The sequence below is a fragment of the Cheilinus undulatus genome, linkage group 8 (assembly GCF_018320785.1).
Source record: "Cheilinus undulatus linkage group 8, ASM1832078v1, whole genome shotgun sequence".
Lineage (NCBI taxonomy): Eukaryota > Metazoa > Chordata > Actinopteri > Labriformes > Labridae > Cheilinus > Cheilinus undulatus.
The window spans coordinates 36,220,230-36,247,979 of NC_054872.1; the positions used below are offsets into that span (position 1 = coordinate 36,220,230).

The window sequence follows — 27,750 nt, forward strand, 5'->3', positions numbered from 1 at the left end:
TCTTTCAGAGTATGGTGTAATACCGCTGTTTTCACTGATATAAGCAACTAGAATTTTCAACTGGTGCTATGAAGACATTTAAGCGCGCATATAGCCACTATTCAGTTTACGTATCTTTTAAATTCACCAACAGCCTGTGTCAAATGCGTGCCTGACAGACCATACTCGGGGTAATACAACAAGAAGTCTTTGCTACCTTCTCGACCAGTCGGGCATACTGCAGGTACCCACCACAAGTCGATACCGTATCAGGTGTTGAGTGAGTACGTAGGCTTATTGCAGTTAGATATATTAGAAAATGTAAGATTGTTTTCGGTTTGATTCCTTTATAAATCAAAAAATTTGTCAGCCCCAAAATGCAAAACGGAATGCCTCTATAACGAAGACAACAGTTATCGTTTCAAATTAACCAGTAAATAAAGAATTTGAATCCCAGTCTTATAACCACCTGCCCCGCTGTCGTAAGTCTACTGTTGGCAGCTTAGGAGAAGTCTGTTAAAAGTATCCACAGTGGAAAGTCCCAGGGATATAACGGACGTATTTCAGATGTACGAGCATCACCTAGAGGCAACATCTGCACCTCAAAACTTTTTTTTTTTTTAATTCATGGCAGTTTTACAGTTACAGTTTAGCGGAAACACAAGTATCAAAGGCAAAACGATACAAAATGTATAGATATCTATCAATAATAATAACAATAATAATAATAATAGTGATAATAATAATGATGATAAGGGAGAATGTAAAATAACACCCACTGGTTTTATCTTTAGCCTATGAGGAGCGCACATAAAAATAGTCCTTGGTGTGCAGTGAAGTGCCCGGACTGATTTATTTGTAGTGCCTTTTATGGTAATCTTATATCTGTTTTTATAGTGGTTACTTTTTCAAATACAGATAAAATGCGCACTTGTGTACCCTGGGCATCTACTTAACAATTCTGCACCACCTTCAGGCTAAAGCCGCGTCATGAATGGCTGTATCTTATCTTGCTTTCCCCTTTATAGACTTACCTCTCCGACCTGGACGTGATTTTTGTTGGATGTTTGCTCTCTTCCAAGACTTTGACATGTCCACTGTAAGGCTGCTTCTGTCTTGTCTGTTGTTTAAAGAGGTCCTTGCGCTGTCAGGTAAGTGCGCAAAATGCGTCTATAGTATTTTTAGTTTAACTTTATTAAAGAGCAGATGGAACTTCGTGTGCGTAATTACGCATCGCCTTTATCCAGGGAGCTTCTGGCACATCACAGATCAGCACTGGGACCCTACATACAAGCTGACAGATGATCCTGAACTTGTGTGCGCATCAAGTGGAAATCGACCTGCAGCCAGTGCAGGAGCGTTCGGAGATTACGCTTGTGACTCGCCGTGGCACCTCATCAACTCGTCCGTATATGCTATGAAGGATATTCTGCCTGACCCGGACTTCATCGTATGGACTGGGTATGCCGGGGACCCATTTTAATGCACCTTTTTTGAGTTTGTTTTGGCTTAGTGAGTCCCAAGTAAACATTCAGAAAAAATGCTGATCAACAGTTGCATTTTTTTTCTTTTGTTCAAGACAACATGCACTTGTTTCATAGCTACTTGGTACTGTCTCTCAGAGTATTAATTCTATTCCTATTCTGCCTTTTACCTTGTTCCATCTATCTGATGTCCATCTTTTGCTTGTCAGAGATGACACCCCCCATGTTCCAAATGAGGACCTGGGAGAAGAAGCAGTGCTCCACATTATCGGCAACCTTACCCACATCTTAAGCCTAGTGTTTCCCAGTAAGTGTGAGGTCAAAAGGCAGTTAGGGAAATACATCTAAATCAAATGTATAGTGTTGTGTTGTAATACCTTTAAATAACTACCTTTCCTAGACACTAAAATATACTCAGCCCTGGGTAACCATGATTACCACCCTAAGAACCAGCTCCCTGCCAGCCCAAACTACATGTATGACCAAATAGCAGAAATGTGGAAGGATTGGCTGGATCCAGACTCCCAAGGAACATTTAAAAAAGGTTGTCCTATACTTATTTGATAACTTAAGATTTGTCTTTTTGATTTTAATCAATTAAACGCACTACACAACTTGTTAAATGTATTCACTTGATCTTTTTTCTTCCCAAAGGTGGATATTATACAGAAAAGCTTCTGAATCGGGCAGGTTTCAGGATGATAGTCCTCAACACCAATCTCTATTATGACCAGAACAATGTAACTGGGAACTTGGAAGACCCAGCTGACCAGTTTAGCTGGGTGGATCAGGTTCTTACAGAGGCTGCTATCAACAAAGAAAAGGCAAAGTATTTTGTCCATCTACAAATAACTGATCCATGAGCAGCAAGAAATTCAGTCCATTATAAATACCCTATTCCTCTTTTTTAAGCCTGGTTACCCGGGTAAAGAGGAAGAAAACTTTCTTCTTACATCCTCTCTATGAGTAATAATGTAATGGGAAAGATTTTTGTGCCACAACCAAACACTCCCTTAATCTGTATTCATCCTTGCTAAAAAAAAAACTAATTGTTTAATAATGTACATCTTTTTCTCCACACAGGTGTACATCATTGGCCATGTTCCTCCTGGTTTCTTTGAGAAGAAGAGAAGTAAGCCTTGGTTCATGCCTAAATTCAACAAGCAATATGTGGATTTAATCCAGAAACATCATCCAGCCATACTTGGACAGTTCTTTGGGCATCATCACACTGATAGCTTCAGGATGTTCTACAACTCAGAAAGTAAGCTCAGACATTCCAATTTGAAAGGGGAAATATTATGCAAAAATCACCTTTTCTTACAAAAATATGTGCCCCTGGCCTGTCCACAATCCCTTCAGGTACCAGAAAAATCCATTCCCTTCCACCCTCTCCTTCTCCACCTTTCAGAAAATGTGTGCTGAAACAAGCCGTTCTCAAATTTTACACCTAGTGACCTCACATGTGGAGTTAACACCGCCCCCAGGTTTGGTTGGCCCTCCCCACTTGGAAGAACAACCCCCCCCATCTTCCTCTCAGCTGCCAGCTGTAATGCTGAATAGCTTAGTGGGTTACCCTGCTGACTTTGATCTGGTTCAAATCCTAGTCAGGTCCTTAACTTTGGATAAAAGAGTCTGTAACATTGTAACATTTGATTTGATTTGATAATACTTTATTGTCAGATGCAGGATCTGAAATTTGTTTTGCATTAAAACAGTAGCTCCATCGTACACAATTCTGTTTTCTGTTTTCATCCATGTCCTGAGAGGGTTGTGGTCAGGGACAGAGTCAGACAGCTCATTAATATTTAAAGACGCAGAAACAGCTCGTTCCGAGCTGGGCCGAGACAGAGGGGTTTTTAGACATGCAAAAATCTTATACTAGAGTGTTTTTTCAGCAACAAACTTCACAGGTATGTTTTGGGGACCTCTGAGACCGATATGAAGTTTTTTTGCATCACCAGTGTTTCAATTTTGACTGTGCAATGATTGAATCAGTGCATTTGATGCACAATGATTCTCAAAATTAGAAGTACAGACTGCATTTTTAGAGGGAATGCCTCTTTTGTCTCTGCAGACTTGCCTATCAGCACAATGTTTCTCAGTCCTGGTGTCACACCATGGAAAACAACACTTCCAGGAGTAGTGGATGGAGCAAACAATCCTGGGATTCGTGTATTTGAATATGACACCCAAACACTCCTGGTTAAAGTAAGTCAAATCCAGTCTGTGTATCTTCAATTCAAAATCTTTAAAAAGCGTTACATGACTCTGGCTATGGAGGATTTCCAAGCTAGTGAGAAGTGCTGACCCCATTATTGTTTTGGTTTCTGTTTTGGAACAATATTTGTACACACTCAGGATGTGGTGACCTATTATCTGAACCTGACGCACGCTAATGCAGCCCAAGGACGCTGGGAGAAGGAGTATCGCCTCACAGAGAGCTTCAGAGTACCTGATGCCTCCCCGTCCTCCATGCACCAGGCTCTGGAGCGTATTGCTAACGATCGCTGCTACCTACAGAAATATTATGACTTTAACTCTGTCAGCTATGATCTGACAGAGTGTGACAGCAACTGCCGTGTTGACCACGTGTGTGCAGCCAGAGAGGTAGACTTTGACAGGTATGAACACTGTGTGGAAAAAGAAGGAACAGCTGCTATTTATGGGGGTTTATTGCCAGTCCTTTCTGTGGCTGTAAGTCTGCTGTTAGTTAATCGGTGATGATCATCCATTTCAAAGTTTATTAACAGCTATTTGTGAGGAGACTTGAACTCACATGCAATATAACTTTTTATAGTGATCTTTAAATTATATGACATTCATAATTTATGTAAGTCATTGACTAGACGTGCCTTAGCAAGAGCTCTGGCTCCAACAATTTTAATGTTTCCTTCTCACTTTGGTTTACCGGTTATGATAGAGTATTTCATCTCCATGCTCAAAAAACCTCAAAAATTAGCAAATGTATTTTTCTTTTCCTAGATAAATATCTAATTACAAAGACAATATGCCACATTCACCAGACAAATACTAATAAAACCCTTGCTTTAGGATATTAGAAGCAAAATAATAGCTCTTGATTGCTTGTACAGTGTAAAACTGGCTGTAAAATTTACTAGTTTCCTGAAACAATACATTAAATCTAATCTTGAGACCAAATTTTGCTTGCAGCACTGGCAGCTATTTTCACTAATAAGCAATTTGGGCCTGATTGTTTTGCTTGTCATATCCTTAATTAAGATGCTTTTTTGTATTTGTCACATAATGTGGCTTTTAGTGGGTGTAATTAAATTTACTTAAAGGAACTAGACACAAACACTTGCCAAGTTTTGAATTTTTGCATTACACTTGATAAACTTAAACTGCACTATAGCTCAAGAGGTCACGATATAGACCATAAAACTGTAATGATCTGGATCAAATCCAGACCCTGGACCCATCCTGACCCTCCATCTTTACTGTATCTATTTAAAGAAAAATGAGCTTACTTAAAAAGTTGTTTATTGATTTATTAGCACACTCACAACAGTAAATCTGTTGTTAAATTGTTATAACACCTGCTCATGTCCATATAACTTTGAATAAATGCAACCTGTTACTAAGTTTATCAGATAAAATTGAATTATCTGGATTCGTAAATGCGTGCAGTTATTCTGTAACATTATATAACAATTCAATGAGTTTCAAATTACTGTAAATGTCAATAAACAAAATGATGCTTGCTGGACTTTGAACCTGCTGTCAGGACACATTTATTGAGCAGTGAATTTGATAAAGTGTCATTCCTGGGGTTGTTACTCAGCTGGTACATTTTGTTCATGATGGTATTGTTCAGCTAATGGGTGATCTCACATGATCAGGACCTGTTTCGCAGACGTGAAAGGCTGCACGGCTGTGCTCAGGGCTTTGCTGTAGTCCTGCAGGCCCAGCTCTGTGCAGGCAGGCGCTGTCAGCTTTCCCTGCCTTATGAGGCTGCAGAGCTCATCCAGCATGGCTCTAAATGCGCTTCCATCTGAGAATGAAAAACCTGTATTACATCAATTTTATAAGACTGGTGGCTTTTTTTTAGCTGTCACAGGTAAAACCTTATGAAGGCTCACCTTTTGAGTGATCTCGTTTCCACTGTGTGACCCAAAATCCACAAACTTTCACATCCTTGAAAATAAGGGCACTCTGGAGAAAACAAATTCAGAATACTTAGAAAAGGGGATGAAATTTTGCATTTTTTAATACAAATTATGCTGTCTTACCACAGGGACAGTTACTGGCTGTTTGGCCATCCCGCCATACGTCACCATAGATCCCCCTAATCTAAAATGTAAAGGAAAAAATATGTTATCATTAGATTGATCTTCAATGTCAGTATTGAGAGCTTGAGAACAGGAATGATTCAGCCTCCTCACTGTAGATGCCGTAGCAGTTCTGTAGCGCTTTTGCCTCCAACCCCATTCAGTGCCAGTTTAGGCTTTGGGCATGTCTATTTCAAAGTAAAAACAAAAACATAATCACACTGGGACTGTGTTTATTAACAAATAGCCAGAGCCACATAATCATATCTCTAAACTTGTCTTCAGACCCACAGACCTTGAACAGCTCCTTAATCTCAGGTCGCCTCAGTGCCTCTTCTTTGATCACATGAGTCGCTCCGATGGCCTTCAGCCTATCGCTGAGTTGTGTGAACTCTGGCCTTTGAGAAGGAGGGACACAATGAAGTTCATAACAGCCATAAATTTGAACACATAAAAAAGTTACAGGGAAAAGAAAGTCACTATCACACAGTAAAGTAATTATTATGGACACACTGAAAACCTGAGCCAATGAAAACATCTGACATAATAAGTAAGAAAGAGAACTTTGATGAAAGCAAGGATTAAACTATTTATAACAAAAAGTGTCATTAAATAGTTTATCTAATATGACTGAGTTCACCTGTCCCTGATAACATTGATAGTGTTTATTCCCCTTGCAGCAGCGATCTGTATAACAGCCTGTCCAACCCCACTGTTGGCTGCATTCTGGATAACAGTGTCACCTGCAAAGACAAGAAGAAGGGAAAAACTCCTTTTGTTTAATGATCAAAAACACTACGGCAAAATATATCATGTTTTTAAGACTCATTAAAACCGGATCACCATTTATATTTTCAATTGATTAGCACTGATGTGACTAATCCAGGTACTTTGCTGAATGACGCCCACCTCGCCCATTTCTGGGTGAAAACAACACCATCTAAATGAATGGCTGAATGGCTTTAGGGATTTGAAAGCTTAAAATATGAAAACTGTAGACAAAAGAACATTCTAAGAAACACAGAGAAAATGTTATTGAAAGGTATAAGTCAGGATGTGGATACAAAAATTGTCAGGGCACTGTACATCCCCCAGAGTTCAATTAAATCCATCATCAAGAAATGAAAGTAAAATGGCACATGTGTAAATTTCCCCAGATCAGGCATCCTCACAAACTGAGGGACCCTGCGTACAACAATTGTTGCCTGTGTTCTTCACCTGCCAAAGACTTATGGGAGAGTGGCAAAAAGAAAGCCAATGTTGGAAGAAAACCTATCAAACTTATTGAAACTAGAGTTCACCAGAAGATATGTGGGAGAGTCCACGGTCAAGTGGAAGAAAGTTCTTTGGTCTGATGAGACCAAAATGGGGCCTTTTGTCCATCAGACGAGATGCTATGTTTGGTGGACACCAAAAACTGCACATCCTCACCATGAAGCATAGTGGTGGCAGCATCATGCTGTGGGAATGCTTCTCTGTAAGCAAGCCCTTGAAGGCTTGTCAAGGCAGAGGGTAAAATGAGTGTAGAAAAATATAGAGAAACCCTGGATGACAATCTTATTCAGTCTGCAAGAGAACTACAGCTTGGGATAACATTTATCTTCCAGCAAGACCCAAAGCATACAGTGAAAACTACACAGATGTGGTTTAAAGACAATAAGGTGAATGTTTTAGAGTGGTTGAGGCAAACCCAGACCTCAGCCCAATAGATAATTTGTGGCTGGACTTAAAAAGGGCTGTTCACGCCCAATCCCTGTGCAACCTGACAGAGCTTAAGCAGGTTTGCAAAGAGGAATGGGCCCAGATGTGAAAGCCTGATTGAGACCTATGCCACAGACTCAGTGTTGTGATTGGAGATAAAGGTGCATCTACTAAATACTGCAGTCACTTATTTCACATTACATATTCTTTATTTATTGATATTACTTTGTAGAAATCAGTTTTCACTTGGGCATTAAAGAGGTTATCTTGTGTTTTTGTCCAAAATGCCAAATTTTATTTTCTGTGATTGATTTATAAAAACCATAAAAATGGTAAAAAAAAAATTGATGGGGGTGAATTTTTTTAAAGGCACTGTATTTCGTCACTTGAGCAGCCATCTTGCCAAAGACATTTTGGGAGTGTTTCCCAAACACTTGATGTAAGTGGGAGTGATTAGGAAATAATTTGAGAAAGGTATGTAGTGTGCCTCTGGAATATGTCCATTTAAAAGGCAATAAACCCTCTCTATTCACTCTACCCCTCCATTCCAACAAGAACCTGACATTAACACACAAGAGGCAATGGGTATATTTGGACTAAGGCTAAGATGTTTTCTTTATATTTAAGTGAACCAAACAAGGAATTCCTCTGTAAATTACCTGTTTTTTTTTTCAATCTACTAATATCAATATTATTTATTACTATATTTATGATCAAGTAGTAGTTGTTACATTTTTGATAACATTTTCTGAAAAATATACATTCATTGTGGAAGAAAAAATATGACGTTTGTGATATGATGTTTAGCACACCTATTTGGGATTCTATAAATTAAAATTTGTCTTGACCCTGTACGTGTGAATGACTACCTGGCTTTAGATCTTCAAAGTCAGACAGCATCCTGAAGGCAGTGCAGGGGTTCACCCCCAGTGTGGCAGCGCTCAACAAGGGAATGTTATTGGGCAGTGAGATAACATCGTCCTCAGCTAACACTGCCTCTGTCCTCCATGTTCCTGTTCACACAAAGGCACAACACTTTTATGATCTAATTTTGGGAAACATTAACAAATACTGTATTTAAAGTTATAACATACCTAGACCAGCATCCTTTGGGATGACCCAGTCTCCAGTTTTTAGTGACTTTATATGGCTGCCCACCTCTAAAACCTGTGCCACTCCCTCATTGCCCCCAACAGCTGGAAGTTCTGGGAGGATTGCATAGGTTCCTACAAAAACACCATCAGATGATGAACAGATTTGCCAATGTTTTCAAGCAAATATTAAGAAAATGTTATTGAGTAATTAAGCTATCATCTTTGTGCTGTTTCTCAATAACACAGTATCTGGTTTGGTATTGAACAACATACCTTGAATCATGTTGATGTCAGAGGGGTTGATAGGGGCAGCCAGAATTTTAACCAGCACATCCTTTGCACCTAAAGGGGGCAGATCTACCTCTTCCAACCTAGCAACCCAAAAACACTTATTATTTGTATTAATCATAATTTGTACAAAAGCCTGTATGAAATTTTGTCTTTAGTTAAATGATAGCATCTTCTACGTCAAGACAATATCCATGAGCTCACTTGACCTTTTTTTAAAATGGGTAATCATCGTTTGCTAGAGTCAGCTGAGCCAAGAAAATGTAACACTGGCACTCATTAACCAACCATTCTTGAGAAGAAATTTGTTCTTGAAACCCTCTCATACAGTTTTTAAGATTCTGGTATTAACCAAAGTTTTCTTTTCTGTGACTTGTTCTTGGATGAGAACAAAATCTAAGAACACTCCAGAGGACTCTTACGAACATTTGGGTGCTTATATGAGAGGAAAAAATATGTTTAATTGTGCATTCATCAGGTCACAAATAAGCTTGATTTATTTATATTTTACTGGATTCTAATTAAATTAACACTTTTATATGAGTAAATAATGTGCACAAATACATGACCTTTATATAGTCAAGTATTAATTCAACCATGCAGTGTCTGATCTTAGCAGCAAGTTTTTACATTTTTAATGTAAATTTAGCACGTTAAGGATTTTTTTTTATCTTTAGACACTTATTTGAAAAAATGAAACTTCTTCACTCAGAGGTATTTAAATGTGTTTAAATGATGATGTTTCATAATTTCAATGCATTCAGTTTTTGAATTAAACAAATTATACTCATTAACTTATCCTGAATCCTTCCTTTTTTATCATAGCATGATTCATATCATTTCTAATGAAAGCACCACCTGAAAGTGATTTTATTTATTAAATATGTTTTTTAAATGTATTTAATATAAATTTAATATCCACTACTGGTGCTAAAATATAATCAACCTTTCCTTTTTTGTGTCATTTGGAGTAGGACTACATCCATTTTAGAACTATGAAAGTATTGCTATTGTTTTATACTGATACTTTGCTTCCATCTCACTCCTGTTAGTAGGTTACCTTACATGGGGATAAACAGAGTGTTTCTCTATGCTAATTGGGTGATTAGTGGACCTGGCATCTTCCACTAATGAACACGGGGCGATCAGTAGTTTGAGAACGTGTCATAAATTCCACGTCGATTTCTTTTAGAACTTTTTAAGAACAAGTTTCTGAAAATACCGGTGACTGAGGCATGTTTTTAATGCATCCCATTCTAACAAAAGTTTTACTTGTCGAAACAAAAGTAACAATGGGTTTCATGACTATGTGTTGAATGAAAAGGCTGTTGAAAACAAAATCTTGGCATCTGGGTAGTTAAACATCTCCGCCTCTTTGTTCGTACAATTTAAAACCTCTAGTCTAAAAACGTAACAACTTTACTCTGCACGTTAAAAGCCTGCTGACGAACCTTGGGTAATACTGTTGTGTTGCATTGTTGGGCAGAGCGCTAAGTTCTTTTTTTTTCTTTCAGCAAATACCAGTATTATCTTTTTCCTCGAACTGTAACAGCTTTGTTAAGAAACAGCATGATATAGCATACATGCCAGCTTTGTTTTCATGAAAGCGAAACGCATTCGTTACTTCCCCATGTGGCGGTTAAGGTGAAACAAACACATTACAACTGTCGATTTTATCAACGGTGAAGTTTCAGTTAGTGGTTTCCGTCCTCCGGCCTCAAGAGGCAGCACGACGCTCCTTGCTGCCTGGTACTCTAAGGTGAACAAGAACCTTCCCTTGCAATTTATTTGGATAAATCACAGGTGTGCTAAATGCGTTTACAGAGTGGGTTTTCAACATTACGTTTTGTTTTTGCAGTTAGAAAGATCGAGGTTTCCCTGGGTTGTTTGTCCAATGAACATTAGAAGCTACGTTGAATAGCCGTTAACTGCCGCTTCAATAGGTTCATTGATAGCTAACTGTGGCTAACCCCATATTTTCTCCTAGCTGTACACTGTATTTTGATAGTTTAGACAGGAACTCTTACTGCACAACTTGTGAAGGGTCTCCGTGTTTTCTGTAGAGAAGGGCCTTGCACGTTTGAGTTGCTAGTCCAGCAGACTGTGTGTGGAGGAAAGGGTTAGCATTACTCCTGTGCCTTAAACACTTAACAAGGGCAACGGCAAAACTCCTTCGGCAAAATGTTCTGCTTCTCAAACACACTGTTGGCAGCCACATCACGACACGGTAGATCACTTCAAAATGCACAGACAATAAAACTAGATGATTATATTCCACATTTGGAGAGAGGGTCTTGCTAGTATTCCCCCTACTGTGCCGCCATATTGGATTTTACGCATGTGGTCGTGTCATTGAAAATATAAACAGAAAACAGCGCACCCTGTAGACGTATCTACTATTATGGTGCATGGTTCGAGCCGGCTGACGTTTGTCTTTGGTATTTCATTTTAGGTGATGCGGCAGCCTATTGTCAAACACTTTGAAACACTGTTGCTTACTAGTCGCACATTGTTAAGTGTACTCTTTTTCTATTATGGTCTGACATGGTATCTACTCTTTATTCTACAAAATGATCTCTTACAGCAGAATTTTTCGATCAAAATCTTCACTGTTTGGTTTCCATTCGGATGTTGGCTCAACAATAAATATTTTGTCATAACATTTTTTCTTTCATCAAGGACTTGAAGACTGAAAGCAAGCGCCATTTTTGTTGTTGTGTTTTTAATATTCAAAACGAGGGAATAAACTAGTAAAAGCCCTCTAAAGAAGAACACAGTCAACCTTTGGATGTTCTACCCTCTTATTTTTTTATAAATCAATCATGGTCAATAAATTTTGTTTGGCAAAAATATGAATATACAAAACTTTAATGTCAGAGTGAAAACAAAGTAATATTCATATAATGTTTAATATTAATTTTAAGTCAGTTTTTATTAGATGTGCCTTCTGCTGCAGTCACAGCACTGAGTCTGTGTGAATAGGTTCAATCAGGCCCGCACATCTGGACTCTGCAATTTTACTCCATGTTTCTTTGAGAAACTGCTCAAGCGCTCTCAGGTTGCAAAGACATCTGTAATGAACAGCCCATTTCAAGTCTACCCACAAATTGTCTACTTGATTTAGGTTTGAGCTTTGACTCAGCCACTCCAGAACATTCATCTTGTTGTCTTTGAACACTTTCTGTGTAGCATCCCCACAACAGGATGCTGCAACCCTCTGCCTCAAAGTGGGGATTATGTCCACCAAACATAGTGCCATGTCTGATGGCTAAAAAGCACCATTTTGGTCTCACCAGACCAAAGAAATTTCCACTTGACCACTAGTTTCTCCCACATGCCTTTTGGCGAACTTGCATCCAGATTTAATGAGCTTTCTTTAACAGTGGCTTTCTGCTTTCCACTCTTACATCAAGTTTTGGCTGGTGAAGAACCCCAGCAACAGTTGTATGCAGAGTCTCTCCCATCTCAGCTGCTGAAGCTTGAAACTCCTTCAGAGTAGTCATAGATGTATTGATGGCTTCTAGTCTTCTCCTTGCACGGTTCCTCAGTTTGTGAGGACAGCCTGATCTAGGCAGATTTATACATGTGCCATAATCCTTTCATTTCTTGATGATGGATTTAACTGAACTCCAGGGATGTTCAGTACCTCAAAATTCATTTGTCTCCATCCCCTGACTTATATTTCTTATCAATCGCCTTTTCTCTGAGTTGCTTGGAGTGTTCTTTTGTCTTTATGGTGTAATGGTAGCCAGGAATACTGATGAACCAGTGACATGACCTTCAAAACATAGGTGTCCTTATACCACAACCACCTGAGACACATTCACTGCACTCAGACGATTCCCATTTCACAAATTTTAAGTCTACTAGCACCATGTGTCTGGATCTCTGTTGAATAAGTTCAGTCACTTCAAAGGGGATGAATATTTAAGCAATTCCTTATTTTACATTACATATTTTTGTTCGACATTACTTTGTAGAAATCTGTTTTCATTTTCACATTAAAGAGTGTTTTTTGCATTTTTTTTTTTTTATAAAAGCCCAAATTATATTGACCACGATTGATTTTTGAAGTCAATAAAAGGTGTAAAACATCCTCCATACTTCATGTAGGCACTGTACATGCTCTGCCGTAAAATGCTTGGTACCCCTATTTAAATGAAATCTTATATCTTCATATCATTCAGGTCTTTTTGAATGACTTGGTTTGTATCAGAAATCAATTTCTTTAAAACTGAGTTTTGTATTTATGCAATTTAATAAATTTATACGTTTTTTTATTCAGTTCGAGGGAATATCATGACTTAACAGTAAAATGGTATATGTCAGATCTTGGTTTAAAAAATAACAAGTGCCCATCTGCAATATTAAGAATACATGTTATGGTAGTTTTTGTTTCTGTTGTAAAGTAAAGAAGGCCCAAAAGACACATGATTATTGAAATATTTACTAGGAAATGGAGTAGATCTTTACATATAGAAACATAATCACAATAATACTTTGAAAAGCCTACATGCTGCTCATCATTGACAAACTAGCCAGTAAAATCAAGATAACATAGATCAAGATAGTTGAAGTTTTATGGCAGTAAACAATCAATACATTCATCAGTAATAAATGCACATTCTTTTGGAAGTTTCTCAAGCCATTTATCCTTAAAAATAAAGCATCACGAATAAAATGGCTGATGGTCACAAACAAGATGTACCATATAAAGCACATGTAAATAAAAAGGTGATACAGAATTCTTTGATGTGCTTTAAATGTTACCCTGAGCACTTACATGTCCTTGGATTTCAAGGAATATCTAACCCATCTAATACCCGACAATTAAATCACAGCAACATCACTGAGGGGTCAAACTGGGTTGTTGTATCCAGAATGTCTTTCAAGGACTTTAGTTTCCAAACAACAATTTGAAAACATTATTAGTAACAGCAGAATGTTGCAAACATCACAACACTTTCATTCAACCTTTATCTAAATAGTGGCTGTCAAAAGCCAACAAAGAATTTGGTGGTTGATTGAATAAGTTGATGATTTCTGGAGATTTTAAAGAGAGATTTATTAACAAAATCTTTCTTTTGTGTCATGTCAACCTTGTCTTGAGATATAGAAAGAGGAAAATGTGGATATACAGGAACAGAAATTAATAGTGCTGGATGAAAAATAAAGATCCATAAACAGGTTAATTATTCTATGTAATTGGAGCACTTACTCAAAATTTTCTGTCATTATTTCTCAGTTCAATTGTCAAAACAGGGTTTTCTTGGAACATTACAAAAAACACCTAAGAGAGTGTGCAACCAATAATATTTGAGTGTGAAATCAACCATGACACATTCTTTTTGTCACAAGCATTGATAGTCTGAATCACCAAGTATCAGCCATGTATTGAGATGAGACAACCCCAGATTATATACTACTAGCCCCAATCCCTTTAATAATATTCTACTACATCCCCATCTACAACGATTAAAGAGGAAACAAAACAATTATAGTGGAACATTTTCTTCATATCATATCATGGCAAGTTATGTAAAGCAGAAGAAAATATCAATATCATAATTCCCACGCTGTTTGCATGGACAGTTGACAAAGAGTCAGCATGTAAATCTCATAACTGTTTACAATCTTTTGTATTTTTTTTTTCTTTTGGTATAAATGTATGCTTCACATTGTTCAGATGAGAATTCAGTCCCTGCTTTCTTGAGTAAACACTCCTCGACTCTATCAAGTCAATCTGAAGAATTCCCTGAGATTTCAGATTGACAATTCCTGAGATGAGCCATAAGAGTGAAGATTTTTTTTTTCAAACCAGCAACTGACTGTAGTTTCATTAAAATATAAAAAGAGAAAAAAATCTGATATTGAACATATAGTCAAAAGAGATCAAACTGAATATAAAAACTTATTAATGCATCTTACACATGATTAGTGCAGAGTAATATTGCATTGGTTTTGGCATAGATAGAAATAACATTAGACCTGTCTTCGTAGAGACATAAAAAACAAAGCTAAAAAAACAGAATTAAAGAAAAAACTCACAGTTTAAGTCAGTCCTCTAAATACTTTGCACTTGCACAGTATTTTCTATTTGTAACTTGCATGGTGTGATTTCACTGTATTTATACTGCATCAAATGACTGTTGAGGGCAATGATTTATCAAGCACGTATGTACAAAGAAATACGGAGAAGTACCTTGATGTTTAAATAGCTTTTACCCAAATATATCCAGAAGTCATCTGAGCTATGAATGACACTTGATGGTTTTTCAATGTTTAGTAATTCGTTCACTGCTGAGAGGCTTCAACATGAGCAGAAGGAGAAGCTGCAGCACTCTTGAATGAAAATAAATAAGAATTATGATTAAAAAAGGCTTTAGATTAATTTTACATATATATTAATTGGGTGTTATAGTTCTCAGCTTCTCCTGTAAAACGGGAGTAAAATGCTGATTAGCTAGCTAGTTCTACATGCTCCTCCATGCAGGCTTGGTGTTCCTGAGCTACAACCCTACTAAGGGTTATAGGGAGGTAATGTCTTAAATAACTACCTAGATAACAGATCACACTGGATATAAACAAACACCAGCCTTCCCACTGACAACATCATAGCTGATTTTGCCTTATCATATTCAAGTATTAAGAGGAGAGCTAGCTGGACCCCAGTAACTCAGTCCAGATCAAGTATCTGCTTTGAAGTATTGAGGTATATTTGTTGTATTCAGTATCACATAGTTTGTACTTCTATCAAACCAAAGATGAGGAAATTGTTAAGTAGCAGAATTTCACACAGTAGCCAATTTAAAAAAAAAAACAAAAAACGCAAAACTGTTAAGGTGGTCAGAAGCGTTGTGTGGTCAAAATTGTTGTGTGCTGCCCACTCTGGGCGACTGAATACCAGCAAATAAATGGCCTGGTATTTATTCGCTGGTATCCATCGCTGTGACTGGCCTGACCTGACTCTTGTCAGATCTAACTCTGACAACCTACTAACACAAAGAGAACCAGTCACATTTGCCATAGAAATTAAAACACAGGCTTACTCATGTTAGACAATGTGAATAGTAAAATCTAGCTTGTTCCTGCCAAGCATCAGACAACAGCTGTGATATAGTATGGTCTAATAGAACAAAAACAGCACCAAATCACTTACTAAAGCTGGACAGATCACTAGATCCCATCCATGCTTGATGTCATTATAGTTCAACTAGTGGTGCAATGATCAGTTGATGTGTGATCTGTTTGGATCAACCCCTACAGTAAAGGCCACATGTGATCCACATATTTATGTCAAATATCAATCAAGACTGTATCAAGTAAGCAGATATCAGCAGGTGGTCACACAGGAACATGTTAGTTTGATTTGAGTTACACAACACTCACTGCAGCAGCCAATGTGTGCCCACATGTTGATGCTATTCAAATGCAGAGTTGAGTTGGTTGGCCAGGAAGGAGAAATTTTTAAACGAAGACCCCTTTTTTCCTTTTCTTTCTTTCTTTCTCTCTTTCTTTGTGTTTTTGGCTAATCTGGTCTGTGGAAAAATCTGTCACTGTGTTTGTGATCCATTGCACCACTAGAGTAAACAGATTTGAGTGTCCGACCAAACCAAGGGTTCATGGCAATGCTGTCTTTATGCTGTACAGTAGTGCAAAAATAATGATCTAATCCCTATTCAAATCTCAGTCTTCAAAACTGTATCTTAAGAATACCTGTTTACCATCAACAGTAGGAATGATGGTTGAAGTCGCAGGGCAAATATGCACCATTGAGGTAGACTGCACCAGCAAAATACTGGATAGAAATAATGTAATTACTAAAGAAAAATAAGTGACCAAAAGCTGGAAACCACTTCTAGTCTGACATTCATTTGGCCCCAGGATTACTGGATGGTCAATTGCCGTATTGGCAGATGCCAATACGTAGCCTGCAGCTATACCATAAATCCCATCCCATGTTTTTTTACAAACCCTCCCATTTTCCATGCTATGTACGATCTAACATTCATCGCAGAGGTACTATCGGTTACGCTCTGCCTTGTTGGATAATGAGGTGTAACAGTCTCATAGGAAACTTTAGCATAAGGCAGCAAAAGTGTAGCTCTGTACGTAACAAACTGAATGAATATTCTGCAAAAAGAGGTATAATGCCCATAGGAGAGGTAGAGTGGTGCATAAAAAAAACAAAGTCCAATAAAAATCATCAAGATAATCTGTTGAATGGCAATTGCTAACTAAAATCTCTGTTCCCTGAAATACTAGCAGTGATTCAAACATTTAGAAAGCGTTCTGAGTGCAATAATACGGCAGTATTCCTGAGTGTAACACCAAATGAAAACAATCAAAAGAAAAAAACCTTCAGCAACATTCTTCATCAGTAATTCTTTAACCTGAGGTAGTTCCAAAAGCAGCTTTGACAGGCAGACTAGGACCATGTGTCCCATCCCTCCCATCAAAGTAATTTGATTGGCCTCTGTGCTTCCCCGGCGTCAATAATGCCCAACCTCCGACTTAATCAGAGGTCTCAGGAGCCGATGCCATGTGCTCCTCCTCCTCCTCTTTTGAGGGGGACGGTTTTCCCTGAGAACCCGGTGAGGACTGTTGTGCTTTTACTGGGCAGTTGGCAACCATGTGGTCGATGCTCTGGCAGAAATGGCACTTCTTGGGCTGTGGTGGTAACTTGCATTCTTTGGCATGATGGTCCAGGCCTCCACAGTTGTAGCACCTTAAAAAGAAGATTTAAACAGATGTCTTTCTATGGCTTGCAAAACAATCTTCTGTGGTGACACACAACATCATTATCCTGCAGATGTGCAACTAATCAAGAAAAGATTGAGTGCAGACCTGACAAATCATTCAGCTCAAAGATGCAACCGAAAGCTCCATATAACAAAGGATGAAAAATGCAGAACATTTGTCAAAATACTCTTATGTTTACTGCTTTGAGGAAACCCTCAAAATGTTTAGAATCAAGTACGTAGAAATGTCCTTCTGGGCTTTTTAGGGAAGCAATTCTTCCTAACAAAAAAAAATCCTGTCCTGCAAAAATTGTGTGGTTTCTGAATTATCCCGATTAAGACAGAAATATTCCATGCAATACCACTAGTAACTAAACCTTTATGGATGTATAGGGGGAATATTGGTTGCATAAGTTTGCCACTAGATGGCAACAGTTTCACAGGATTAGCTTGAGTTCACCTATTGTCAATCTTGAAGGGCATTTCAGGTCATACGTCATGGCTCTTTGGGTGAGTGCACAATTTAAGAAAAATCTTTACAGGTCAAATCTTTTCTTAGATAGTCACAATGTACCACCAAAATAGATCAAGTCTTTAAAACAACCTTGGTTCTGGACACTTGACTATTCAAGTGGACTTAAAATTTGCAACAAGTAAGTGCTAGGGACCTCAATCCATTGGTCTGGTATGGTCAGTGTAGCTCTTACTTTTTCAAAGCATCTTGAACAGCTTGTGTTAGTCAGTTTCTCTCTGTCAAAAGCTCGCCCTTGGACTCACTGAGTTCTATTGTATTCAAGTAAGACATCCGTTTCATTAGCATTGAACTTTAGAAATGAACACCATGCAGGGGTCAAGCAGGAACCATCGGGCTGCCTTCATCCACCACTGTTCGGACACAATCTATAGAATGGCCACGCGTGCAGGGGTGGAAGACAGATGGGTGGTGGGCGTGCAGCCTGTGCCACGGCAGACCCCCTGCCACTATTGAAGCAGCAGATGAGGACTGGTCAGGGCGGCTGCCGAAAGGTCAGTGTGGCTTTGTGGCAGTGGCCGTTGGGGTGGTGTCAAGGTCTATACCGCCTCATCACAACAGCTCCCTTCATCAGCGTCCATCAGGAGGCAAAAGGAGGGAAGGGGAAGTGGTCCCTTTGTCTAAAAAAGCTGCAGTAATGACCTCTGAACCATGCCCCCTCGACCCACCCCACCCTTCCCCTCAATCCCCAATCCTATCCCAGCCCCCAGCCCTTCTGCATTTACTCATACATTGTTGCCATGACAACAGTGACCTTTCACCCCCTTGCCCGAGCTCTTACATCTGTTATCATTTAAACGGACAGGAGCTTTTCCCCTACCTTCAGTCATTTCTATGCACAAAGGTGGTCTTTAAAAGGTGGATCTTAAAACAGCTGGTGGCAAACATGAGGCCAAAAGCAAGAAATGGAGTAAAAATATTACTCCTGTCCCAAATATATCTGACAACTGGTTGTAAATATAATCAATCAATCATACATGAACCAATGGAACACCATACAGAGGTGCATAATGAAATACGCCAGAGGGGAACGATACTTTATCAATGGATCAGTGTGATCTTCGGAGTCATCGAACCACAGTGGGCCTCCCAGGACTCTTTGGAGCAGTAATGATCTCTGTTCTCACACTGACTACTCTCTGGCCCTAATCACAACTGACAGGAGGGTGAAGTTAATACACTTCTAACCGCTTGCTATATTCAAAGAATTATGCCATAATCAAGCCCCCCTTGGTTCTTCTTTCTTTCACTTGGAGGGACACCGTTGCCTTTGCATGAAACCCTGGAATCAGTAGAAAAACTAATTAATTAATTTAATTCAAATAATTTAAGATGAATCATCCAGGTCTTGGCTTCTTTTTTAACTTTCACCAGGCTTAAAATCATTGAATGCATTTTGTGCACATTCAAACCAAACATAAATACATTTTCTTACATACTGACAGCTTCCATCAAACACTGATTAAATTTAAACTATCTCATGTACATCTCCCCAATTTGTGTATCAATAACCCTACAGATTAAGCTGCCCTACAGATTACAGATTAATACTTGTGATTTAAACTAAACTTTTTTGGGATGTGTTTGGTTTGGGGAGTTCCCAATCACATTGGCAAAATAGGGTTTAGGAAGAAAGGAAGAAACAGTGGTTGTGAATTCACTTGGGGCCAGCAGATTTAAACAGTTATTGATCCAGGTCACACGTCAAGCCTGCTGGTGTGACCCTTGCTGGGGCTAGAGGTGGGGGTTGGGGTTTAGGAAGAGGAAGGAAAATGGGGAGAAACTAAAAATGCCCTTGTAATTCTAAACCAAATCCAAACTGGACAGAACAATGACTGTTTGTGGACTACTAAAAAACTCGACTCAAAAGGTTCCTAATATAAGATGCATAATCATTTTCTGTCTGGTAAGAACAATGCATCTGCAGAAAAACTATGTTTTGCAATTGACTATTTTTATTACAGTCCCTATAGTTCTTACATACAAAAAAATGGTGTTGTGTACTGTCCCAACGTTAAAAAAACATTTTCTGAGTGATTAAAAGACACTTGATCTATGGAGATGCATGGTTAAACCGGAAAACTTTACTCGTGACATAATTCAAAGCCTCTTTATGCTCTGCTCTTGATTTAATAAATTGAAGACTGGGAGTTATTTAATCTGAATGATACTGGCTTCTGCTGGGCACTTCCAGTTACTCTGCTCTTGCTTTTTTAGTGACCTGCTACAAAGGAAACCAACTTTTTCATGCACTTCTCTTTCTTTTCCAGTTCTTTTCTGCTTACCTGTCTCCCTTTGAACGTCGCTTCTGGACCTTCTTGCCTTTGGGTCTCCGTTCACTTCCCACACAGTGGATGCCACCTGGTCCGGTCACTCGCTGTGACTCCAGGCCCTTTGAAGACTTTTTGAAGGTAAACTCAACTGCCTCGCCTTCCTTTAGGCTGCGAAAGCCTTCCATGTGCAACTTGCTCTGAAAGGTAGCATAGGCAAAGCATTCTGTATTAGAAGGACTGTTTTGTGAATCAGTAACTCCAGATTGAGAAAAACAGGGTTTGCCTACCATAAACTTTCTCGTACATAAACAAAAAGTCAACCAATAAGATGTGGTGTGTTATTGCAGTTGTAATGGGTGGTTGCACTGTACTGGTATAACCAAGAGGGGAGCAAAATATTACTAATGCCTTTCAGTATATGCACTCCAGTTCACTGCCACCCACTATGACTTCAATGATAAACAGAAGTCAAATGAATGCCTTTCTGACTTTAACAGACACTGGAAGTGTAGGAGCTTTATGCACGAATTTTACGGTGAAATTGATGTAAAAATTGATGTATTTGATTGCATTAGATGGGTGGCCATTATGCATTATGCAAATAACTGAAATTTAGATTTAATCTCGATATGGCCAACTGTAATTTTCAAATTACAGAGGGTGCAATATTTCTTTAGCCTGATAATGTGCCAAAATACCAGTTTATTTTTTTACAGCAGAGATGTTATGCTCGGCACATCATGCAAAAATTCAAAGAAATAAGAATTAAGAATAGTTTGCAAAAATAGTCCTGATGTTCTTATACGTTTTTCTTTATCAAAAATTAGAATGACATAAAACTACCATTTTGTTTGATACAACAATTCATATCAGATATGCAATATGAATCAAAATGATCACACTTAAATATTCTTTCAAATTTGTCAACTCTAGTGGTCATAATACTACGGCTAATCAGCGTTTGGTTGTACGTGACTTTCTCAAAACCTGCCCTATTACAAGAGTTTATATAATCTCTATACTGAGCCCATGGATACTTTAACCCTAAAAACCCACCCCCACTAGTCATCACTTCATGATACCATCACAACGTGATTGCACCAATCAGGTAACTGGTATTTTTTGGTGGTCATGTCTCACTTGATAAGGTAACAATGAGGATGGCAAACATAACAATGCTTGCCATCCTCACTCTTCCTGTCAGTTTGTCTACATACTTCTTTCCACAAAAGTCACCTCCACCTTCATTCTGCCTTGTCTTTTTGCTGTGTTGAGTGGTAAATCTGATGAGGATACCTTCAACCCATCCCCCCCTCTGGAGGAACAGCATTCCACACTACTGCCCCCACCTCATCCCGCTTCCCACCCACATCACAAAGCTCCACTAACACACTGACCACCAACACTAACCCTAAACTGCAGGATGCAGGGGTTAGTGCTACGGTTGGGGGTGGGGTGAGAAGGCAGCAGTGCTTCTCTGGGAGGTTGGGGGTCAGGGGGACATTCCTTGGATGGTTGTTTGGCAGAAAGAGGTGGAAGATAAAAGTTGAGAGAAAGCATGAATGATTGATATCTCCTTTTGATATCAGTGCTTGAATGTGTGACATCTTTTTTGTAAAGAAACATGGTGATTTAATTTGGTATTGTTTGTGGAACAGAGGATTGGGGAGGCCTGTTAGATTAATTCATCAACAAAGGAGGAACAATAAGTGTAAATACTAGTTTAGGCTCGTGCCTAGCCATGTAGTCTGTCATTGTTCACCTGAGTTGACCCTTTAGAGTGGTTCCTCCTGATACCAGCATCTCGCTGGAAATGTATCCGATTCCAAGGTAACAAAAATAGAGATGAAAGAAGGGAAGGTGTGGTGTGGGATTAAAGATAACTACAACATAGGAAACCCCTCTCTTTTAATCCTTGGTGGTGCTGGAGGATCAACTTGATACAACTTCAGCAGACACAGAAAGGAGGTTTCCTGATGTTGTGTTTGTTTTGACTGACATTAATCCGCATTCTTTCATATAATTTAGAATAAAGTGACAAAAACCTGTTAATTATGAGCATCACTCTCTCATTGATGACTCCTTAAACCATCAGGAATCAAAATGAGCTTCTCAGAGGACATTTTTCATTTTTACTGGAAGCATTAAACCAAACAGAAGCATTTAGGAAATGTTACCATTACATCTAAATGACATCCACGATAAATCAACAATGGCACTTTGTTGCTCAACATTTCAGTTGGATTTTCAACAAAGTCTATTGTCTCAGTAAACTGCTAAGCTTTCAAAAAGAGTTCTTCTGTTAACATTTATTCACAACTGTACATCTGCCTCCAAGACCTAGGCATCCAGCAAACATTACTGTTGAGCCATAACATTGGAGTGGTTACATGGATGTTCACACACTCCCAGTTACATCAGGCCCCTCTATGGCCTGATGACCGTTAACCCATTTCCTCCCTCATGTGTGACCTTCCTCCCAACCCCCATGGTGGACCCTCACTGGCCACAGGCCCTCCACCAGGTTACACACAGGTAGAGAATAGGGTGGGGACTTTAAAGAGACGTTTTTTCAAGTGTTAGCTGGTCGCAGATCTACTGTAAACTTTGTCCAGAATATGTCTGGAAGCGAAGAGAGACAGAGAAAGACATCAGAGCAGCGAGGGACAAAAGCAGGACTGCTGCTGAGACAAAGAGGGGCTCGGTCACGGCCGAAGGGTGCTTCATTCGGATGCATGGCTCTATTGTCCACCTGCACAAAGGCCAGTGGACCCTTGGAGTTAATTTTCCTTGACACGCGGCCACTAATTTTAGGGCTGAGGCCTTTTAGGTTGCCATAACCCCTTTACATCCATCATTGACACGCGTGTCTACTTTTTCTTGTGACACAGAGGGAAGTAGGCCATTGGTTACGGATATCTTGTGGACATAAATGAGAAGAGAGTGGATTACAAACTCTCAAGTTGATTATATGGTACAATACTTTTTTCATGGCATAGAGACATTCAGTTTTTAGTCACTGGAGTGCAGTTCTTCACTAACTGCAGATATAACTGATATTTTAGCTCATGCAACTACCCATTCTTGTCTTTAACTTTTTAAACAATGCACCAGAGTGACAGTTTCTGCCCATCATCTAACCTGTGTTTTCTGTTCACAGTATGATTAAGCTGTTAGTAACTTCCTGTGTGTAGTCAAATAGTGTTTCAGTAACAGAAGCCATGCCCAGTCCCGCTTCATGCATGGTCATAACAAGAAAGTAGACACCGAAAAAACAGACAAGTAAAAGATATCTCATGACTGAAAATCCCTCATAATTAAGTTTGGAACACAAATTATGAGAATAAAACTTTTAAAAAGTTATTTATTTGGAAAACCACTGGTGGAAATTTAAAGAAATGCATGGCAGCATCTCTATGATGTAATGGACTGGAGAGTAGAAGGAAGTTTACTTGTAAAGAAAAAATAGAGAGAGCTCCCTTCCCCTTTAAAACCGGCTAGAGACACAAACACACGCAGTGAGGGGGTTGAGCAGACAGCAAAGAGCCTTTAATCACTTTATGACAGGAACCTTGAGGTGAATGAGCAGCTAGTGGGGACTCCTCTCATTCACATGCTAAGCCTTTATCTTATCAGACAGCAATGGAGGCGCTCACTCACACGAGAAGTTGGAGGGGAACACCCCCCACCTCCCTCTACCTCCCACCTCACCAGATGTATATGAAAAGGTGAATGGAGGATTTGGGTTAAACCTGGGTGAGCTGTGGAGGTTTCTTTTTACCTCTATATGCTAAGAACAAAGAAAGAAACCTAGAGTGGAGATATAAAGATGTGTTTGATACGAAAACTAAAACTTATTCCTCATAGTCTTCTGAGTGCTGACATTAAACTACCCCACACAGTCTTTAATCTCTATGTACTCTACTTGGTTATGTTTTTAAAAAAAAAATCCAAATGAAAATCTATGAAAAAGGCAAAATCCAAATATTTACTACTTTTGATCATATCAAAACCTTGTATAAAAATATAAAACGTATTTGTTTCAAAGATGTTTCCCAGTCACTGTGACTTGAACATTAACTGTTCAATCATTTAAATGCTTCTTGAGAAATCTATTGTCTATTTGGAACCTCCTATGGACAGAGCAGTCCATGCCAGCACTTTGCTGATTGTTGTCCTATACACATTTAAGAACTTTAACAGATTTTTAGCAAAAAATGCTATCCTGCTGTCCCTTCCCTAGAGATGCACAATATTCAATATTTTCCGTTATCTGATATGCTGATATTTACAAAATAATCTTACCCAAAACTGATATTTAAAAGTAGTTCAGACCTAAAACTTCAGTCCTTAAAATGCAATTTAAAGGTTAAGGCTGAACAAAGTATCAAACTGCAGTCCTTTGAACACACAAGTGTAAGGAATGATGACAAATAAAGAAAAGACTTCAGCTGATGTAGGTCTGCTGGTCCAGCCTTAAACTTCACTACTTGTTAATATAGCCAGTTGAAATACAGATGAAATAGGCAGACATTTAAAGTCAAAATATTGGTTTTAAACATTGGCAGAAATTTGCAGACACTAATATTTCTCTTTTCAGGCTAACATCCGCTAAAACCGATGCCAAAATAATTATATTGTACATCCCTATCTATAATGGCAGGGTTGGGTAATATGGAAGAAAAAAAACAGAATCTCCCTTTGCAGGTAAAAGTGTGAGCTGTAAACGCGTCTTTAAAAGTGCACCACGGAGGGTTATTCACATGAACACTCAAGCTCTTAAGGTTTCTATCAGCTTAAGAAACAGCCCCAAAGTAATGCTAATGTCTCTCCATTATCTATGCAAGTAATCAAGACCATCAGAAGATTATTGATTTTTTTCTGCATTTGTATTTATCTATAAAATATAAAAAAGGCTGGCAAGCAGACCAAAAACTACATTTAATTTCAATTTCTTTTAAAAAGATTCAGAGTGAATATGATTATTAAAACTGATAAGGGTATATTTTCCTTGAGTTTGAGAACACTGGTTACACCTGAGCAATGTGTAAGAAAAAAATGTATCATTTTATTTATGGGCTTGCCAGAACTAACTTAATATTAAAACTGACAGGCGATTTTACTTTTGGTATTACTGCAGTAAAGTTTTAAAAATCTTTGTTTTCCAAAAGCCTTGTCAATGATAGTATCTTTGACTTGTGTGGCTCATAAGGAAGCAATATCAATTTCAGTATGTTAGAAAACATGTTACAGGGGCTTCAAAAGCATATTTTTTTTGCATACAAATACAATGCTAATGCAGTTCAGGCAAAATGGACACACAGTCACCATATTCTACACACAAACAACAATTTTGACTTAGATTTTCTTCCTCCTTCAAAGACCAATTTTCATGCAGCTCACATAGGTTACAGATGGAGCCACAGTAATTTCAAAATATTCTCATCTTATTAGTATGCGTTAGCCTAAATACCACTCGTAAAACCACGAGGGAGGCCCGCGCAAGACTCTTCAGGCTGCAACACGTGTTTCCCTCAAGGAGAAACACCCACCACAATGAAGAGGAAACAACCACCTGAAACCAATACACTAAATGTAATCTAACCTTCAATTAAACTTTACAGAACACATTCAAGTGTAAGGTTTTAGAGCTTTATTTTCAAGTATGTCAATTAAATGCTTTTTTCTTATTTTTTTGTCATTGTTTTGTTGCAGTAAAGATGGCAGAGTTTTAAAAGTCCTGAATTAATTAAGCTATATTAGAAACAGGTGCGTTGACCTCCCCCCTGCTGGTAAGAAATTTCACTTGATTTACGGATTTTCAGGCCTTAAATTGGCATTTTGTCTATGGTTTGTCGGCTGCGAACGAAATAAAAAAGCCACCTTTTGTAGCCAACTTTACTAGTTTCATATTAAGAAGACAGTCGTCTTACTTGATGAACAAACACATCAACCGGTTCGTCCAGTGGCACTCCCTCTCGGCTGGTCATGGACAGGAACCCGAAGCCCATGCGGACGTTGAACCACTTGCACACGCCGACCCCATGAATAGTCTGGGAGTCCTCCTCGGTGCTCGGTCCTTCGTCCTCTTCGGTCTTACAAACTCCTGAAATTTAAAACGTGTTTTAGATATGAAGAAAATGCTCCTCTACTCTTAAAGATTGTGAGTAGGGTTTAGAAAATGATGGGCCCAACTTGTAATAATGGCCGAAGTCGGAAAAGTTTGCCTTGCTTCTGCTCGCGCCGCTGCGGAATGATCAATCGATACGAATCAATGAAACACCCGTTAGCTACCTGAGATGCACTTTTGCCATTTTTTTGACTTAAATTGTCGCTTAGTTCAGACTAGAAAAAGGAAATAAGTCATTTCTATGTTTCTGTGCAACTAGTTTCTGCAAAAGAAGTGATGTGGAAGCTGCGTGTTTCAGTATCTTAAAAGTGCGATTAATTCGTTGATGGACACAGTTTGGACCTCACGTGGTTGAAAATAGGAACAATGCCTTTATGCATGGCACTTGTGGCTACAACCAAACACACAACACTCTTAAAGGCAACTTAATTATGTTGTACAAGTAATAATTAAATGTAAAATAATCAGTTACTCAACCTGGGAATTCCTGGTTAGAAACGGAGCCCATGTCTTCACTTCTGCCTTGAGTCAAAGTAAGCACCCAAGCTACAGTATCCTTTTTAGCCCTCAAACTGGGTAATCCTCACAGATTGCCACTTTCATGCAAAATGCTGTGAAAAGCAGAAACTGTTCAGCGAGAGGGAAAGCGGGAGAGGGAGGTAAACAAAAGGGGGCTGGCAACCTATTCCCCCTAAACAATGAGGGGAGGGGGGTGGGGGTCAGCGGGCAGAATTTTTGCCTTAGACCCCCCCCCCCCCTTTTTAAAAGAAGCTCTAAAAACAATGCAAAGACAACCCAGCCCCTTCAGAGAGCACTTTAACCATTCCCAGAGATAAGTCTCCTTTAAGAGGCATCTCAGCATACCTTCTGCCATGTTGGAGGGCCAGTTTTCTCCTGATGCTGCTGCAGCTGTATGTGTCTCTGTCTCCTGCAGCGGTCAGCTCTGTTGGTCAACACTAAATGACCATTTCTCATCCAGCAAACCCCCACACACTCTAGGTCATGTGCACGTGACTCACAATTTTATTCCCCAAGGATAGATTGCATATTGTGTGATGAGGGAGCCGATACGTTGAGGTGACCAATCACGATGAGCAGGAAAACAAATCCTTGCAATATTTTGATATCTCATTCAGATTCCTGTAGCACGCTACTTACTGTAAAAAAAAAAAAATAATAAAAGTTAATCGTTTTGTAGACTGTATATCATGGCTGCTGTGTTATGTGGGTGTACGT

At 38.9% G+C, this 27,750-nt stretch overlaps 3 protein-coding genes across 7 annotated transcripts; 1 reads left to right on the plus strand and 2 right to left on the minus strand.

The window, feature by feature from the left end:
- The first annotated feature begins 27 nt into the window (after positions 1 to 27).
- Positions 28 to 5,099, plus strand: smpdl3b (sphingomyelin phosphodiesterase acid like 3B). 2 transcript variants are annotated; one of them, XM_041794067.1, is made up of 9 exons: positions 28 to 223; positions 1,008 to 1,130; positions 1,227 to 1,440; positions 1,673 to 1,770; positions 1,864 to 2,007; positions 2,118 to 2,287; positions 2,547 to 2,727; positions 3,541 to 3,674; positions 3,825 to 5,099. In XM_041794067.1, the coding sequence occupies exons 2-9, from the start codon at positions 1,043 to 1,045 to the stop codon at positions 4,185 to 4,187; spliced, it is 1,392 nt and encodes a 463-aa protein (XP_041650001.1). In that variant the 5' UTR covers positions 28 to 223; positions 1,008 to 1,042; the 3' UTR covers positions 4,188 to 5,099. The 2 variants fall into 2 exon arrangements, with proteins under 2 accessions (XP_041650001.1, XP_041650000.1); XM_041794066.1 differs by having other exon boundaries at positions 1,008 to 1,440.
- Positions 5,100 to 5,202: 103 nt separating this feature from the next.
- On the minus strand, positions 5,203 to 11,179 carry mecr (mitochondrial trans-2-enoyl-CoA reductase). The gene is made up of 10 exons (XM_041794068.1): positions 10,866 to 11,179; positions 8,824 to 8,921; positions 8,551 to 8,682; positions 8,326 to 8,469; positions 6,396 to 6,498; positions 6,051 to 6,153; positions 5,870 to 5,943; positions 5,717 to 5,777; positions 5,567 to 5,639; positions 5,203 to 5,478 (listed from the first exon to the last, which is right to left on the minus strand). The coding sequence occupies exons 1-10, from the start codon at positions 11,054 to 11,056 to the stop codon at positions 5,315 to 5,317; spliced, it is 1,143 nt and encodes a 380-aa protein (XP_041650002.1). The 5' UTR covers positions 11,057 to 11,179; the 3' UTR covers positions 5,203 to 5,314.
- Positions 11,180 to 13,269: 2,090 nt separating this feature from the next.
- On the minus strand, positions 13,270 to 27,450 carry lin28aa (lin-28 homolog Aa). 4 transcript variants are annotated; one of them, XM_041793771.1, is made up of 5 exons: positions 27,379 to 27,414; positions 26,992 to 27,125; positions 26,318 to 26,490; positions 20,397 to 20,581; positions 13,270 to 17,566 (listed from the first exon to the last, which is right to left on the minus strand). In XM_041793771.1, the coding sequence occupies exons 2-5, from the start codon at positions 27,020 to 27,022 to the stop codon at positions 17,353 to 17,355; spliced, it is 603 nt and encodes a 200-aa protein (XP_041649705.1). In that variant the 5' UTR covers positions 27,023 to 27,125; positions 27,379 to 27,414; the 3' UTR covers positions 13,270 to 17,352. The 4 variants fall into 4 exon arrangements, with proteins under 4 accessions (XP_041649705.1, XP_041649707.1, XP_041649706.1 ...); XM_041793773.1 differs by lacking the exon at positions 26,992 to 27,125 and having other exon boundaries at positions 27,379 to 27,450; XM_041793772.1 differs by lacking the exon at positions 27,379 to 27,414 and having other exon boundaries at positions 26,992 to 27,131.
- Between the last annotated feature and the right edge of the window lie 300 nt (positions 27,451 to 27,750).